This window comes from Cupressus sempervirens, chromosome 5 (assembly GCF_028749045.1).
Source record: "Cupressus sempervirens isolate cs-2001-9-10 chromosome 5, ASM2874904v1, whole genome shotgun sequence".
Classification (NCBI taxonomy): Eukaryota; Viridiplantae; Streptophyta; class Pinopsida; order Cupressales; family Cupressaceae; genus Cupressus; species Cupressus sempervirens.
Genome location: NC_143122.1, coordinates 308,894,096 through 308,912,637, shown reverse-complemented (window position 1 = coordinate 308,912,637; position 18,542 = coordinate 308,894,096). Strand labels below are relative to the sequence as shown.

Below are 18,542 nucleotides of genomic sequence, written 5' to 3'. Positions count from 1 at the left end.
ACTGCTAGGGTAACCCATTGTAAGTTGTTTAATAAGTGAAAACATTAGAATAAATGGGAATAAAATGAACCTAATAAGAGTCTTTGTATTTCCTCCCCCATGACTCATGTTCTAGTACAGACTAGGATGGGAGTAGAGAGGACGCTTGGTTGTGACCACACATTGTTAGTATGCCTTGTCAGTACAAAAGGATAGTAGTGCCACATAGAGTCACTAGGGGGCCGAGGTCAAGTTAGATTGCTAGGGTAACTCTAGCATTGATTCATGCGATGACACTTGCCCACTTGCATAGTAGATTTCTTACATGTCTGTGTTGCCTCTAGGATTAGTTGATACTTGTGTCTCGGTACCTTTGAGTTAGATTGCTTTTAGGTGATTTCTTGAACCTAGATGTTGGATTTGATTATTGAGTTTGTTATCATGTTTGGGACTTGAGATTATCTCCTCAGCGTGGTGGGAGTGGCCCTTTTTGGGTTCCACAAGGTCGGGTGGTAGTACTTTTTCTTATACCATTGAGATCTAACGGTCAAATATTGCTGGTGGATGTGTTTGTGCAGATGTTCCTTTCTATCCATTCTTGTATTTCTATGATGGATGGTTGTTCTATTGTATTGTATTTGATTTTATAAGATCTTAAGAGATGATGCAATTTATTTCATGATGTATATTATTTCAGCCTTTCATACCCTATGGCATGTACAATGGATGATTGTGCATTTTGTTTATTGCCAAGTGGCATCATATATAATTGTATATTATTTAAATGGATTCATACTAGTATACTATTATTTGATGTGGATTTATTATATATTAAATTTATTATTAATTAAACTTAAATGCGTTTCAATGTCATGGAAACCTTAAGAGTTGTAACTTGTTTATGTGTTGTTGATGTATGTTAATTGGTTCTGCTATGTTATAACTGTTGTTGTTAAGTTATTATCTTTAACTTTAAAAAAAATGTTTGACAAACTTAGCAAAACTTTAGGTTAACTTCTTTTGGGTCACATGGTGGGGCATTACAACTTCAAGGTGTTTTTTCAGTTTGGGATTAGTAGTTGTTTCTTGGTTCAGTAGGAAACAAAAGTTTGTGGCTTTAAGTTCAGCAGAAGTAGAATACATAACAACTAGCACTGTGACATGTGAAGGTAAATGGCTTCAAAAGTTGTTGGTAGCCTTGTTTGGTTAGAGAGTTGAGACTACTGTGGTACATTGTGACAATTAGAGTTGCAGCTAGCACAGTGACATGTGAAGCTATATGGCTTCAGAAGTTGCTAGTAGCCTTTTTTGGTCAGAGAGTTGAAACTACTGTGATACATTATGACAATCAGAGTTGCATCAAGTTGTTTGAGAATCCGATGTTTCATGATAGTTCTAAACTTATAGACATTAGATATTACTTCATTAGAGATTGTGCACATAGATAGGTTGTTCAGCTACAATGAATACCTATAGATGGGTAGGTAGCAAAAATTCTGACTAAGGCATTGGGGAAGGCTAAATTCATCTTCTTCAAGGATAAGTTGGGTATCATGTAGAACAAATTCCTTGCCAAGAGGGAGTGTTAATTTTTGTAGTGAGAAAGTTGTCCAGTCCTAATTAAATAATTACTTATTTTACTGAGAACCTTGGTTAATTAAATAATTATTTAATTATTAAATTATTACAACTAATTTAATTATGGTTGTTAAGATTTATTTTATCTCAGCTAATGGCATTGATTATTTTCTTTTCAAAGAGAGTAGTATAAAAGGAGGGCTAGGGGGCATTTGTAATCATCAAGTCTTGAAGACACATTTGTAGCAATAACAAATGTATTTGTAGTGTTAGCAAATCAAGTAGTTGATCAAATTTTGTGAAATCATTTGCAGTGATAGAAAATGCATTCACAATGAAAGAGAATAATGTTGCAGTGGGACAAGGGCACAATGTTAGCATTGGGATAATAGTGGGAGATATCAATGGGAGATATTGGGAGTTTGTCAGAGTTTTGCTGGTGAGAGGCAAGGAATTCTTTTGTAACTCTTATATTGCTGAAGATTAATATACTTTTCATTTGAAGAATTGGTTTTCCCTTAGAGGTTTTTCCAAGAAAAATTTTGTCCAAAAATATTGTGTCATCGTGTTCAAATTTCTTTTTGCAGAATATTTGTGAAGTTGCAATTGTGTTGTTGTTTAATGTTTGGTTGTGAATTAGTTTTTGAGAGGTAAATAATCTTTCAAGATAGGAGATTAATAATCAATGATTGTAATCGTTATTTTTCACACTTTGGCAATGGTTTTGAAGGCCCTCTTCTTGAGGAAATATATAAGACTCCAGTTTGAAGTGGAGCTGGACATGGAAGCTTTGTGTGCAAAAAGAGTCCATGAAACAAAGGTGAAACAGTGGTCAAACTGCACTGTGGTGAAATAGTAATTCAAACATCTATTTTTCTGTTATGATAATAGTTTATTATGCAATAAAAGATTTTCAAAGGTGTGAGACCATTTCACAGTGGAGGATAGAGCATCTAGTATGATATCAAATAACAATCAAGAAGAGCACCAAGGAAACCACTAAAACCATTACCAAAACTTGCAAATCATCCATCTGGAGGAGGGTGCTTTGTTCTAAAATTTAACCACATTACAAAGATCATTTTCCTTCACAAAGAAAATTTCATAGAAACCACTAACAGATGTAGCATAAAGAAAGAAACCAGAGTATGATATCATTCAGGGACTAGTGGACTAGTGCTAACCCCACCCCAGACAGGGACTAGTGCTGCATGCACAACAATCTAATACAACGGGTGTAAGACTCAAAAGGCCTACAGTAAGTAGACAAGACCGTAGAAACGCACTAATAGTTTTATTAAAAAAACACTTATTGCATACCCCTAAAAACTACTATTATATACTGCAGGTGTAGAACAGACTAAAAACTTGCACCGCAGTCATAAGAAGTGCCACTAACCCTACACACGAAGCTGTGATCAAAACCCAAATTTCTCATATAGTAGTTATAGAGGCCTTTCCTGGCATTGTTGACAGGTTCACAGATTGGATTCCATGTTGATCTGCTCAATCTTTTCACAATCTCCACAATCTCCTCATCGTCCATGCCCAAGGTTGAAAAGATTTCATTTTTCCTCAGCAACTCCACATCATTGGTGTCGTGGATTACCTCCTTCAACAGCCGAATAAAAGCAGTAACAGCGTTTTCTTTAATCTCTGGTGAGCATACCTCAAATGCTATCAAGTTTCTAACGATCGTCTCAGTCATAATACCAATCTTTAGCATGGGAAGATATAAAGTAGAATGAGTGGTGTCAAACTGTATTAGCTCAATGCCTCCATCAAAACGGCTGAATTTTACTCTGATTTTGCTCAAGTCTAAAGCGGACGGAATACCAATCGTTCATTGGTTGCGAAGCCTGACCTCTTCCAATTGTCGCTCCTTGTGATTTCTATTTCTAAGCCGTGCAAGAGGAGACCAGCCATTTTGATTAGGGCGTTGGTCAGAGCCCTCATGATGACGCTTCCTATAGAGCCTCGCATGGATGGAATGCAGGAGATGTCGACAACTCTCTACATCTAGTGGCTCTTCATGTCTATGTTCAATCCACAAGGGGGATATCTAGAGCATATGCCTTCAACAAAGTTCTTGAAATTAGACTGATTTAGTGAACCACAAATGAAAGCATAGAGCGACTCTAAGGCAAGCAGAGGGATTTGATTCTCCAATTTGAAGACATTTGTCATCACAGCAAACCACAAACCTTCACCTGACTTTAGATCATGGAATGGGTTGCTATACTTATCTGAGATTTTTTTTTGGTCGATGGTGGGAGAGGAAAAGGAGGAGGAAGGAAGCATCCTTAAACAACATCATGGCGAAAGTCTCATCGTTCAGATTTTTAAATAAATGAGCGTCCCCATAGAAGTCCCTGCAACGAGGGACTTCACTTGCAAAGAAATTGTCATCCTTAAGATCTGAAAGACTCCCGCCATTTTGAACTTTTTAAATTGGGTCAAAGAAATCTCCGAGAAGCTTGCTGATAACCGTCCATGCAATGACTTGAGATTTCTTAGACTCCATTTCAGCAAGGTGTGGTTTGAGGAAGTGATAGGGCCCTAACAATATCGCCTGAGGAATGAAGATGGCATCGTTTTCTCTGAGAGTAATTGGCACCATGAAAATGCTAGCAAGCCCTTTATCGCTACCCACTTGTAAGATGTATGAATCTTCTTGGTTTTTGGCCAACCATTGTGAAACGTCAATGGAATCTTGACTGTCCATGATACCTTTCAGCTTAGATGTGCACAAACTTCACCAGGATACAGTAACGGACTTAAGGTTATCATGCCCAAGGCATTTTTCTATTTGAAGAAGCTGATTTTTCCATCTAACAACGGATAATGTTGTACATCATTGGCATGACCACAAAAATGATCCTATCCATCACGTGTTTTGCCTGGATAGTGATTGACAAGCACAGAGACCTAAATGTGGAACAACTGATTCAAAAAAAATATAAGAACCTCTCTTTATAATCTTTAATTGATGTCTGCATCAAGAGAAAATGCTAAAAACACACAGACGGTGAGAAAAGCCTTACCGACTTCAAGATTGGATTCCATTTTGCCCCAGTGCAGTTCTCACAATCTCGACACAAGCAGCAACAATTATTTGATTACTTCGCTCTATAGAAAGGCACGTTCATTCTGTATTTATTTTTTAAACACTCCCATAGTTGTGAATATTACAATTTCCTTCTGCCTCACTAGATTATCTCTTTGATTTTATCTTTGAAGTCAAGTCATTCTAAATTTATTAATAACAGAGACTTCAAATTCCTTTCTTTCGGTTTGTCAGAATAGTGTACATTTTTTTGGAACGCTCGCAAATGATATTCTGTTCTCGTTTACTTAGCTTGCGAAATAATCGGATAGTTATTATGTTGTTTTAAGGCAAATCGTATTATGTGGCTTTATGCTTAAGGTCCGTTTGGTTCCTGGAATTTAAAAAACTGGAATTTTTACGAATCTTGGTTTAGACAAATCAAGGTTTTGCAAATCTTTATTCTAATTTTTGGGATTTTACTTAAACGGTTTGTTTCACTTGGAAGATGCATGTGAAGGCACATTTTTATGAGCAAGCTTAGAGTTGAAGACAAATTTCAAAAAGTAGTCCAATCTATTGTTTTCACACTCCTTAAAAGACATAACCAGGTTTTGATTTTTAATTCCTACTTGCTAGTAGGAAGTTGAAAAACCTAGCTTTGAGGCAAAATTGGAAGTCAGTTCGTTAATTCCATTTTGCCAATTTTGAAACAAACACAAAAAATTTCAAATCCGGATTTAGAAAAACCAATCCCTGTCATCTTCCAGGAACGAAACGGACTCTTAGCCTCATATTCTGTGAGAAGAATACTCCTGCTGCTTCTCCTGGGAACACCTTTTTATTATAATAAGAATCTGGTTAACTTGGTCGAAAGCAAGCAACTCAAAAGTAGAGAGGAATGTTGAAAGACAAATGATGCATTTGTAGCCGAATCCAGGGATTCTCGGACGGGTTGGTGACAATCGAAATTAAATCCCACAAAAAAAATGAGGTGGAATATTATATTCAAAATATTAATCTCATTTACCTCATGTATAATAAATAATTTTAAAGTATGCATGATTAATCTAAACATTAAAGGGAATTAAAAAAATATCAAAGAATCAAAGCCTATGCCGTGAGAAATCATGTGACGAACTTCTTCTTCATGGCAATATTTCTCCTTCATGTAAAAACTATTGCTGATACAAATCACTACAATCTCCTCAAGAAACTTCTCATTTTAATGAAGATCAAGCATGCATGAGGTTCGACCTATGGAACGTTCAAAATCCTTGAAAACAAAAAACCACTATCAGTTGGATAAGATAAATCGGAACACCTTTCCCAACAACCAGGAAATCGCATTTCAGGTGCGAAACCCAACTTTAGTAGCTCGAACATCTATAGGGAAAGTTAAACAAGTTGAAAAAAAACCCTTTGCTTTTGTCGGCAGTGTGAAAGAGGTCGAAAAACATTGTTTATCTCCAACGCGAGACAAATCTAGTAGGTAGTGCCCACATAGGGAATTCGTTATCAATTAATTAAAATGGTTAGTACATGAAGAATATAGTATCATTAAAAATTATTATATCATTATTTTGTGCTTACAATGCTAAACTAGTATGTTTTTAATAATACAATTTTTTTTAGATATAATTTAATGTGAATAAATTAAATTTAAATTAATTTTTTTAATCATTAATAAAGTCTTTATATTAATACTAAAAAAAAAATTGTATATCAAGATATGCCATTAGAGGCAAGAAGACCCTTCCATATGTCATGGACATATCCATGCCAACCCAGTGAAAAAAAAACCTTCCCAACAAAAATTGCCACCTAACCCTTTACATACATCGTAGCAAAATGACCACATAATTTACATAAATATGATCCATACACCTAGACTTCCAAAACCAATCTAAACGCTACTCAACCTAAACTTATTAAAACCACTTCCCTAAATCTTTTTTGGTAAAATTTAGAATCCCAATGCTTGCCCTAATGACACCAGCCTTGCAATAAGCCTACCTCCCACCAGAATCTTTCATACGAGAAGAAGCAAAGACACATCAATGCTTGTTCCAGAGACATCTATAAACTTAGCTAGGGAACCCATCACCAGATCAACACCTTGCCCAACTCCCTGCTAACTAGAGGCATTTGAGTCCATAGACCAAAAACCACCCCCAAAACAAGGGGCTTAACTGACACACATGAACCATTGACTAATACTGGCTAAGAGTAGGCTCAGCCCACTCTTAGCCAATAGCCTAAGCCTAATGCATAACAATGGCCCTAGGCTATTGGCTAAGAGTGGCTAGGCCCATGTTCGTATGAGTCGATTAAGCCTGGCCCCAATAGAACCAACACCATCCCGCTCAAAGCTCCTCTTACTCTATCTTACCAAAATTTGCCTTCAGATTCTCAACTTCCTATCCTCACCCATAAGCGCATTTGACTTCTAGGTTGTCACTTTGCACTTCCTCACCACTCAGTACCTAATGAAAACCTGATCCAACTCCATAGCATGCAAGAACTCCAGCAACTTGCACCACCCTTTTCGAGAAAATGGGAGATGTACTTCAACAAGAGTGCTAGCCGACCACACTGGTAAGGGTTGCAACTCACTTGGGGCACCACCAATCATCCACCGAGGTTGATTTTCCATGCAGATAATAACCTCCAAGTCCACCATTATGAAAATATCTTCAATTCTGCCACCCCACTTCGGCTCTACACATTCTCTCACCAAATACATCACCTCTAGCTTCAAATCAACCACCGTAAGTGATAAAGCCAGAAACAGAGATGAAATCTCCAAATTTGACCTTGGACATTAATCTTTTTGTAGATATTCTTCACTAAAAAATAAGTTTAGCGCCTACTAGAAAAATTCTCCATCGAACATGAACACATTCTTGAGCCACATGGTTGAAATGAAGCCCTTGGAGCATAGGATTTGCCCATCTGTAGCCAAGGAAAAGTTTGCCTCCATCTTGCCACTACACCTCTCTTCCGTGCCTCAAATTTTTAGATAAAATTAAAATTTGGAAGGTGAGTATTTGAAATTTTGTGACAAGGAACAACTCCTAATGTTAACTACCATTATTACCCAATCTTGCCAATCTACCACACATGCCAAAACTATGGGTATTTAGTCATCTACGATCTCATCTACCTCCATTTTCATAAGGAATGTCTACTTTTAGAGATTTTGATGCAATGGTGGCATCAGTTTGTACAGGTCTACATTGCAAAAATCCTCCTCTAAAATACAAATTTTCACATTAGCTCCCAACTTTGACAATGTGTATGCCACCTCGTTGCCTTCCCTTATTACACGTGATTAATATAATTCATCAAATTTATCCAACGAACTTTGTATCAACATGCCATGTTTATCTAATTACCAAGTTTCCATTTCACCTTGGGCAATATCATTCAACACTAGTTGCGATTCACCTTCCAAATGGATTCTTCGACCCCAATTCTCATGCCCAACAATATTGGTTCTACTACAACTAGACACTCAGCCTGATTATTGGTTTTTCTAATATCCTTTTTATCGTTATTGCTAGTAGTGCCATTCTCGTCCCTAACAACTACACCAATCCCAGAGGGTCCCAGGTTTCCTTTGGAAGTCCTTTCCAAATTGACTTTGATCCAACCTTCCTCTGGGACCTTCCACAAATTCTTTTCTTGTTGAATCTAAGAGGATTAACCCCACGAGATCTATTAACACGAAAATTATAAGTAATTTATAATTTTCAATTTAAGTAAAAAATTTACTTCTAAAATATATTTCAAATAGATTAAATATGTTATTTAATTATTTATTTTTTTATATCAATAAAATGACCATTTAAAAAACCTCTATGTTAAAAAATTGTTTCAAAAAATTAATAGAAAAATAAAATGAACAAAATAGCACAAATAAAGATAAGAGAAAAAAATAATTATAAAAATTAAAAATTAAACTAGTTTAAAAATTAGAATTAAAATAATCTAAGAAAGAAACTAAATTAATTTTGAAATCAAAAAATTAAATTAATTAGCAAAATCAACACGAATAGAAGTAAGAAAATAAACTCAAATAGTTACAATAACTAAGAACTAAAGACTTGAAGGCTTGAGTGCTTGAGTGCTAGTGTGTGTGAGATGATGTCATGAATGCATGATGCAAAATGGAGAAAATCGATGGGCTTATAAAGGGTTCAAAGTGAACTTTATCCCACAAGTTGACTAAACCTTAAATAACTCCTTAAATCAATCCTTGAACAGGGCTTGAGAGGGGGACAAAAATGGGTCTCAAGCATGGATGCACATTGTGTTGATCTCTATGCCCAAGTTTCCTAATAGTGTCTAAAAGTTAGTAATTTCCATAGTAGTGTTGGTCAGTCATCACTATGGCTGAGCCATCTAGAGAAGGTCAAGCTACAAAGGACTTGTTTATATTTTTTCACATGCCGAACAAGTCAAAGGTTGTCAAGTACCCCAGTAGAGAAAGTGTCAGGATGCCAAGTAGAATAGTAGATATTGAAAATTTGGAAAGTTAATTAATGTCGATTGAATTAGTATATGTCGAGCATATAGAAGCTGATTTGTAACATGAATGTTAGTTATGATTGAGCGTTAGAACATTCAAGTGCCAAGTAAACCAGGTTTGACATATGAGTTTGTAATGATGCAAACACTTATGTAAATCATTTTAGCTGACTTCTACATGATATTGAATGATTGTAGAGATAGTTAAGGAGAAAATTACACATTTTGGATGAAGACATTAATCCCAAGATAAGCATATTAACCAATCAAAAAATTAGAAGGATTAAATGACAAAAAGATGAAATATGGATCATTGATTATGATCTACAACTTTCTACAATTATCTGTTTAAGGGGGGGTTCTAACCATAAAATCATTATGTGTGATGAATGAAGAAGCAGAGGAGTGAAAAAACTTAGACAAGAGTAAGGAAAGCTAAGTCAGATAAGAGATCTGACAAAGCAACCAAAGCAGTGAAGGATGAAATACAGTATATCAGATAGGGAGGTCAAATAGAGATATTGAAGAGAGGAGATCCATAAATATCTTGTAGAGCAAACCAAAGGATCAAGTACTAAATCAAATTTAATAGACTGAGTCAGGGAAAATTTCGTAACAAAGTGGTTTTAGTAGTCCTATTTAATTCTTCTAATAGAGTCCTTACTTTATTGTAAGTAATAAATCCTTCAATTAAGGTATGACCTAATAGTCTTAAAAGATTTTAACAGAGCATACCTCTAACCGGGTAGATCATTAGAAATGATCAAATTGTAGCCCTAACAGGTGAACTTTTATTATTGCAACAATAAAGAGTTATGGGTTTCATCCAAGGATAACTTTAAGAAACCCCCTACCCAAAAAAATTATAAAATGTTGGCAAATCCATCATTTTTCAAGAGGAAAAAAAATATTTTCACTTGGAAAAATTTTCAATGTACAAAAACTTTGTTTTAATTGACAATTTTTTTCCAATGTGGAAGAATTTCATAAAATCAGTGTGATTAATTCCGTTTTTTTAGTGAAATACATAACTTAGGATGCAATTTTTTCCCTCTTGAATGGAAATAATATATAAATTATGAGGTGATGTTTCCCCATTTGATGGAAAAAAATACATAATTAATGAGGCAATTTTTCCCCTTAGCTGGAAAGGGTACATAATTAATGAGGCAATTTGGTTGCTATTAATGCAAACAAATGTAACACATTGGTGAATGTTGTACAACTTGTTTTCAAAGCATGTGAAACATGACAATTAATTTCCTTTTGGCATTAAATGCATGCTTTATAAAACCAAGTTGCTAACAAAAATGAGAACGTGTACTCAAAGCACAAGGTTTTCTCTAGATTAACAACTGCAGTTGGGAAATTTGATGAGCATCCCAGGACTTCATATTCATGAGCATCCAAAAGGACAGGCACCAAACCCTATAGTGCACCTAGGGTAGGTTGGGTCTGAAGGAGATTAGTATAATATTATTAGTAGCATGATGAACATTATGTGGAATCTCTAGATAAATCATCCTAGGTATATCAGTGACCTACATGAACTAGAGCAGGAGGTAGAAAGGGAGGTGTTGGACCAGGAAATTCATGATTTGTGATGACAAAAGAGGCTCAATCCACATGCTGCAAACATAGAACACCTTGACAATTTATTGGTAATGTTTCAAGCTATGCGGTAGGTACTTCATTAATTTCTTGTTTCCCAAATCATTTTGTAAAATTTTTGGGAAAATTTTGCAAATTAGTTATTAGTTACCAAAGGTACTGAAGCTTGTATGCACCCCTTCATTTTCTATAAGAAGGGGTACCAAGACCCTTTGGGACTTGTATTTATAGGATATACAACATATAATACATACAGTTATAAGTTATTGTACTTTGTTAAATGTTCATAGAATATAATTTATAAGGTTATGCAACTATTTAAATTTTCTATCTTGATTGTACTCATATTTTTCAAATTAATATAAATCCAGACTATTTTATGCCTTACTGGATGATGTTTGATCAAGGTATTTTTTGCCTACTAGACTTTAGCTCGAAAGGCCCTCCTTGTTTGGAAAAAAGTACATATTAAAATGTATTACATAACAGCTACAAAATGGAAATGGGTAATAAATTCAACACAGTGGAGTTGTACCGAACAATAATATATCGTTTGATGATTACATATCAATGGTGGAAGTCTTATTTCGGGTCGAATGCCTGAAATGAAACATCGATCTAATTTTAATTTCCATAATGCTGAGAAGTGTCCACTATCCTCACCACCACCTCCACTTCACACTTGCAATGTGAGTTGGCATTAATTATATGTCCCATCACTGTCAATTAGTCAAGTAGGGGAATCCTTTTCCATTGGTATTTGTTAATTGTGTCTCATCTGCTATTGATGAGCTCTTCATTGTGTGAACCATATCATGTTGACAAGGCTGGATAGTCCTCTTCCATCCTCTCCTCCTCAAAGTGCTTGAAAATGATTCATGCCTTAATGTGGTTTATGGATTCTCTTCTCCTTCCCCTCAATCTGTCTTCACCTCCTGGAAGTTTCTGAACACCATTCATGCCTCCACCTTTGATGTGAAATCCTCTCCCCTTCCCCTCTTTCTCTTTTGTCTTCATTGAAGTGCTTAAAGGAAATTGAATCCTCAACTTGGTTATGTCAATACAATCTTCTCCCCTATCTTCTCAATATATCCTCTTCCTCTCCTTCTTCTTAAAGAGCTTAACAGCCATTCATATCTCCTCTCTTCCCTTCAATAACCCCCTCCTCTCCTATTTTACGCGTATGAAGAGCATTTATTCATCATCTTGCTTTACTTGGTGTAGTCCTCTCTTCTTCCCTTTAATCTGTACTCTTTTCTGCTCTGCTCTCCTCTTCCTCTTAAGCTATCCTGTTTGGTCACTCCTGTGAAGACATCTGTCCTCCCCTTCTCATCTTTGATCCATCCATTCGAGCCCCTGATCTATCAAGACCTTACTATCAGGTCAAGTGGCCAATATGCGGAATACTTATGCTTAGGATAGCTTTTATTTTCACTGGGAAGTGGGCTTGTCCTCTGATATCAAAATGACAAGTTAGAAAATGTTTCCAATGAGGAAGTGGTGTGTTTAGAGCTTCTAGTCTGGTTGGCAAAGTTGCGTGGGGATTTTTAGTCTGGCTACAATCCTACGTTAAACTTCTAGGGAGACTAGAACATAAGACCTGATCTCACTTACTGTAGTATGCTCTTTGTGTTCACACTTGTGTATATTGGTAACATCACCGAATCGTGATTAGACTTGCTCGTCAACCTCTCAATAAAGAAGTCAAATTTCAATATCTTGATCCTAAGTTACCTCCCAATGCATTCTAACGACAGCAGTAATGGGAGAGTTGAAAGAATTCATATATTGCTGCGGTGATTACGAATCTGCATATGTGCTCAACCCTTGCAATTTATTGGCCACCACATCGCAGAAAAAACTGCCCTTAGTAGGAGAAGAAAAACAACACAAATACGATACAGACTCAATGAATTAGCAATTTAGCAAATAAACTTATTTATGTTTGTTAATTAATTACTAATGAGACCTTACTTATACTTGTCTATCTATTGGAAATGACCCTTGCATTATTTTCTGATTTCCCTGACCTTACGTTCTCCATTTTTCTTCTCAGAACATTTTGGAGACAAGATAATTTTTCAAACAGTTTCATAGCTACCAGATAACAAGACGATTCTTGAGAACATATGGAAAATGATTACTAGGGATCAACCGTTGCCTGATTCTCAGAGTGAGAGCATTCATGAGGCTCTTCAGGAAATACTCAGGCTTAAGCGAGAAAATATTCTAGTCATATTAGATGATGTGGGGCCAAATGTTAATCTCGAAGAATTGTTGTTTGAAGCAGAGGGATGCAAGATTGTTGTTACATTTAGGGACAGTGTCAATTCCATACACCTTGATAGCACTCATTATATGTCTTCGCTTGGAGAGGAAGATGCTCTATCCCTCTTTCTTTATTGGGCTTTTGGACAAGAAAACATTCCAGATGGATGGTTCAACAAGAAACCAGTCAAAGAGGTATACCTATGTCTATCTATGTCTCATTTGTTGATTTTAGTGAACCCGAAGTCTGCTAAATTTTCCATAATACGACATTATATTTTGCTAGCTGATATTGTGTAGATCTGCTATCCATTCTGTGTTTGCATTTTAAGAAGCATGGTTCATTTAGTTCAATATGTGTAGATCTGAAGGCCACCCTTTGAGATTATATTGGGGCTAACTAGTCTGTACTAACAGGTAGCAAAAGAATGTCTAGGATTACCACTTGTATTGGAGGTGATTGGATGTTATTTACATAAATACAGTGAAAATGCATATTGGGAATACGCCAAAAGGCAGCTTTCACAAGGAAGACGAATCAATATTAGATCTTATGAAGAGGATGTTCTCAAGCGCCTAGCACTGAGCATAGAAGATCTGGACAATGATACAAAAAAATGCTTTTTGGACCTGATATTGTTTCCTGAAGTTAAAAAAATCCCTATTGATGCTTTGTTTGATATTCGGATTCATGTTCACAACTTAAGCCTAGAGCATGCGTCGATGATTCTTGTTGATCTCGAAAAAAGAGGGCTCTTGAATTTGGTACAGCTAACTCATAATTCAGGGTGAGTGTCTTCTTTTAGATTCTTTTGTTGAAATTGCATTGAAATATGTAGCAGAAAGATATAGATAGTGATCATCAAGCCGAAAGAGTAAATCTCCCATTTCTTCCAGCATGATCTAAATGGAGTTTGGACATGTAATCGTTTTACTTCAACTCAAAATTTGTAATCATTGAGATGTTGCTACTTCATTTTGAGAACTTGAAAAAGATGTCTCACTGAAGATTGAATGCATCTTAACTCTTGCTTTCCCAGCAATTGTGAGATATATTCAGTTCAACATGATATGTTGCAGCGTTTGGCTATTTATTGTGCGGAATCTGCGGACAACAACCAAAATGACAAGATATGCAAAAGGTTGAGATTATCTCCATTCTCTTGCTGGGAAGATCCCTCACATGGAGATATAAAAGTCGCTGAGATTATTGCCATTCGCACAGGTTGATTGCTTTAAATTGGTTTATTGATATTCACAAGTATCAGGCTTCAAGCAAATGAGTGAGGCCCATCAAAATATATATATTCCTTCTTTAAAAAGTTTTGAATACTTTTGCAGGTCCAATGAAAGAGAATAAATGGCCTAAGTTGGAGTTTCCAGAGGCCCGTGCTCTTGTATTGATATTTGATGGAAATGAATATTTCCTTCCACCATTTGTGCAGGAAATGTCTCAGTTGAAAATTCTTATCATAATCAACCAGAAATCCTGTAGGGCTAAAATTGACGGCATGTCAACCTTCAGTTCACTGGTTCAACTGAAGAGCCTTCGGCTTGAAAAATTGATTGTCCCTAATCTAGATTATTTTCAATATTTAGAAAATCTCAGGAAGCTGTCACTGAGTCTCTTTAGCACTGATAAGGGACGATTTGACATTGAAGTGTGCTCAAAGCTGCTTATACTTGAAGAGATTAATATTGACTGTTGTGAGGATATTGAGGAATTTCCTGTTGGTATTTGCAATTTCACTTCACTGAAAACACTGTCTATAACAAATTGCCATCAACTTTGCAAGATTCCTGAGAATCTGGGGAAGGTTGCAGGATCTCTTCAAGTGCTGAGCTTAGTTGCTTGTCTGAATCTCAAAGAACTGCCAGCCTCAATTTATGAACTTGGAAATTTACATTTCCTTGTCAAGGCTTGGAGGCTCTTCCACGTGACTTCAATAAGTTGGAGAGACTCAAAATTCTCAACATGGGTGATTGCAAAAAAATCAAGAAACTTCCTAGAAACACTTAATGGCCTTACGTCTTTGTCAGATGTGATCTGCGATGAGCCATTTAAAAAAGAGTGGTCTCGCTTCCGTGAGTCGATTAATGTGATAATTGCAGAACCAACATTTAGTTTAGAGTTTCTGGACACATAACTTTGCTCCGGCAATCATTTATATTGTGAACAGTGACTATGGACCATGGGTTGAGTAATTTTCTTTCTAGTTTTAGAAGCGGAGTTAGAAATTAAGACCATTCGTGTCATTGGGGTTGGAGTTCTATCTATGCACTTTAAACTTATGGCAGGATCACAGAGTGCTTAGCACTACCGTCAATATTGTATTTATGTCATATGTTTTAATTTTTAAATTATTAAGGGTTTTAGTCCCTAGCTACAGCAGACATACGAGTGATCATGCTGGAATGTTCTTTTCATGGTAAATTGTGCCTCAGCAACAATTAAATCCTTTCGCTTGTGCTTTAACATGTCTTCCTAGAGTAAGAAATTAGCAGATCAAAATTTTTCTTTTCTGCATATTACATTCTCCTGAGTCTGGCAAATGGAAAGGAATTTATAAATTATTAAGCATTAACATACATCTGGGAGATGGTGGAGAACAAACAGAATCAATCTAAGTACGTAATTTTTGGATTTGATTGTCTAGAGTTTTTTTATCATTAATGTTTTGGATCATAGTACATGATTCATCAGTATAAGTACGTAATTTCTGGATTTGATTGTGTAGAGTTTTTTTACCATCAATATTTTGGATCATACTACATGATCCATCATCAAGATACAAGAGAACAAGGAGATCCATAGTGAGGACAAAAATGAATACTCCATGCAAAATTTCTATCATGCCCTTTGCCAAAAAAATTCTGATGTGGGACTCTATGTATGACAAAAGTCAAAATCCTTCTAAAAGTAGTAACCACTTTTATCAAAAGTTTAACATATTATTAAAATCAATTTGGACTATATTTATGTTTGATAGTTTTTAATTTTTAATTTTTTGATTGGTACATAGTTTTTAAATTTATTATCATGTAATTAAATTTAATAATATTGTTTTACTTTTGATAATTTAATTGAATAAGGGACTTGTATATATATTCATTTACAATTAATATACTATTATTTTATATCAATAAATAATACATTTGACTTTTTAATTTTATAGTATACTATAATTTTGTATTAACATTTTTAAATTATTTTGACAATTAGTGGAATATATATATATATATATATATATATATATATATATATATATATATATATATATATATATATATATATATATATATATATATATATATATATATATATATATATATATATATATATATATATATATATATATATATATATATATATATATATATATATATATATATATATATATATATATATTTCAATGTTGGTGAGCTAATCTTTTTGTTATTCTAGAAAGCTTTGTACATTGTTATTAGTCCTTGCAAATTAATGTACGGGCATACAATTAATTTAAAAAAAAAAGAAATATCTTAATAGTCCGAAATTGAAAATGATTTATTGTTAAAATTTATTTATGTTGACTAATTTCATCATTCTTATTGATTGTTATATTTTTGTTAGGGGCTAAAAGTATTTTTTCTAGAACTAAAAAGCCTCCATCAATCTGGATATTTTGTATCATTTTATTCTAGGGACTTACATCTTACCTAAAATCTACTAGGTGTGTTCAAATCAAATCTTTTTTACAAACAACACTTAAATTGGTAGAGGATTTTCTAGCCTCAACACAAAACCAGCCACTTTAAATTGAAAATTGAGAAGTCCTTTCTTCTAATATGAGGCCTAATTAGCAAATCTTATGTTACGATGTCTGCTTCCCTGTGCAACTCTCTCTTTTTAATTGGAAGAAATCTTCTTTCAACATCAAAATTTTTAATTTTAAAATTATGAACCCTAGTCAATTTCCTTGTACTGATTAATGCCTTCTGCAATCAATTTGGTTTTGTATCTTTTCTTACCTGTCTTCTTATGTCAATCAAAATGTCTATTGATATTTAAAAGCTCAGTGCTTTAGAAGAAGTGAAAGGAAATCACAAGTTTTATTTGCCACTAGAGGGTGCATTTTCTCTTGCATTGTTTCCCTCCTATTGTCACACTTTGCAAGCAGTTATTAAATTTTGGTGGGTCTAACTGATTAGAGAATAAAAGCCTTGGCTCTGCTTCTTCTAAGAATAACAACTCATACACTAACATTTTTTTCATCCTCAATCTTAGATTATGACTTGGATCAGTAATCTGGTTTGATTGTTATTAATTAATATTGTCTCTCTTACCAACAACATTTCTTAGTACCCCTCTATCTCTCCACTTACCTTACCTTAGATCGTTTTCCTAATAAAATATAATATAATACTTACTCTGTAATAGAAACAAATTTATAGATTAGTCAGATATGAATAAAACATGATAAAACATATTTAAAAAGGTGATAAATGCTACTCCGTGCAAAGACCAAAACCATGACCTGCAACCTGTAACTACACCCTTTCATGAGACCACGGGGCATCCAACCAAACTGTTGATTTGACTGAATTGTTAGGACGCCCATGGCTTGTATTCGTTGCATTAAGTAGGAAATGTTTGAAAATATCTCAGTGGCAAGTTAGATGGCAATATATTGTCATTCACTTTTTTCTATGCAATTGAACAGGTTGGAACAAAAAATTGTACAAACTCAAACGTGAATGACAATTATTTTATAAATTTAAATGAAGCAAGGGGAAGAAATAAGCCCACAACCACCTAAACAGTCAAAGCTTAGTGTGTTGCTTAAGCTCGACCATTTGAAAGGAACACATCTATTTTCCAAAGAAACATAGATGTAACTAAACGTCAACAAACCAAGATGTTGGTCTTTTCACTTAAAAAGGAACATAATGTGGTAACAAACAAACTTTCACACTTATGTGGAGCTCCATGGAGATCACGACATAATAAGGATACCTATGCATAGGACTAATCTTAAATAATAAAAGCTTAGTTGGGAATCATAGAGGATGAAGAGAGATAAAGGAGGTTCGAAAACACTATATACTCTTCAAAACACATGCATATATCCAAGAACATGGGTTACTTGTCGTGTCAATGGAGCTTTATGGATGGGATGTTTGGATAAGCAGCAAATCGAATCTCAAATGTAGGCAGACAAAAGAACTCAAAAGCAAGTTACCATGAGTAGATTCAAGATTAAAGACTAAAATCTTATATGAGATCCCTCTATAGAAAATGGGTACTTGTCGAATTGCAAAAGTAGCTATAGTTCACCTACTAGGGTATCTCAAAAAGATCATGAAATCTGACAAGTGGCCCATTCTAGTATGGAACGAAAGTTGAATAGAATAAATAAAACTTGGATGAACCAAAATAATTGGTGGATTTTTGACCAAGTCATTAAAAGGCCCATGGACTGATCAAGAGATAAAATACAATGAAGACATCAGACTAATCATATAAAATCAAACTAATCATGCAGAC

At 34.8% G+C, this 18,542-nt stretch overlaps 1 protein-coding gene across 1 annotated transcript; it reads left to right on the top strand.

Annotated features, from left to right (window-relative positions):
- Positions 1-12,509: 12,509 nt before the first annotated feature.
- Positions 12,510-15,162, top strand: LOC149555849 (putative disease resistance protein At4g33300). The gene is made up of 5 exons (XM_089829568.1): positions 12,510-12,617; positions 12,845-13,210; positions 13,433-13,780; positions 14,096-14,240; positions 14,357-15,162. The coding sequence occupies exons 1-5, from the start codon at positions 12,510-12,512 to the stop codon at positions 15,160-15,162; spliced, it is 1,773 nt and encodes a 590-aa protein (XP_089685694.1).
- Positions 15,163-18,542: the final 3,380 nt, after the last annotated feature.

Excerpts from the sequence above, each read along its gene's own strand:
- LOC149555849 (XM_089829568.1), top strand. The coding sequence starts at position 12,510 with ATGGGAGAGTTGAAAGAATTCATATATTGCTGCGGTGATTACGAATCT. Across the intron at positions 12,618-12,844 it reads CGCAGAAAAAACTGCCCTTA|CTACCAGATAACAAGACGAT; the intron begins GTAGGAGAAGAA and ends ACAGTTTCATAG. Across the intron at positions 13,211-13,432 it reads ACAAGAAACCAGTCAAAGAG|GTAGCAAAAGAATGTCTAGG; the intron begins GTATACCTATGT and ends CTGTACTAACAG.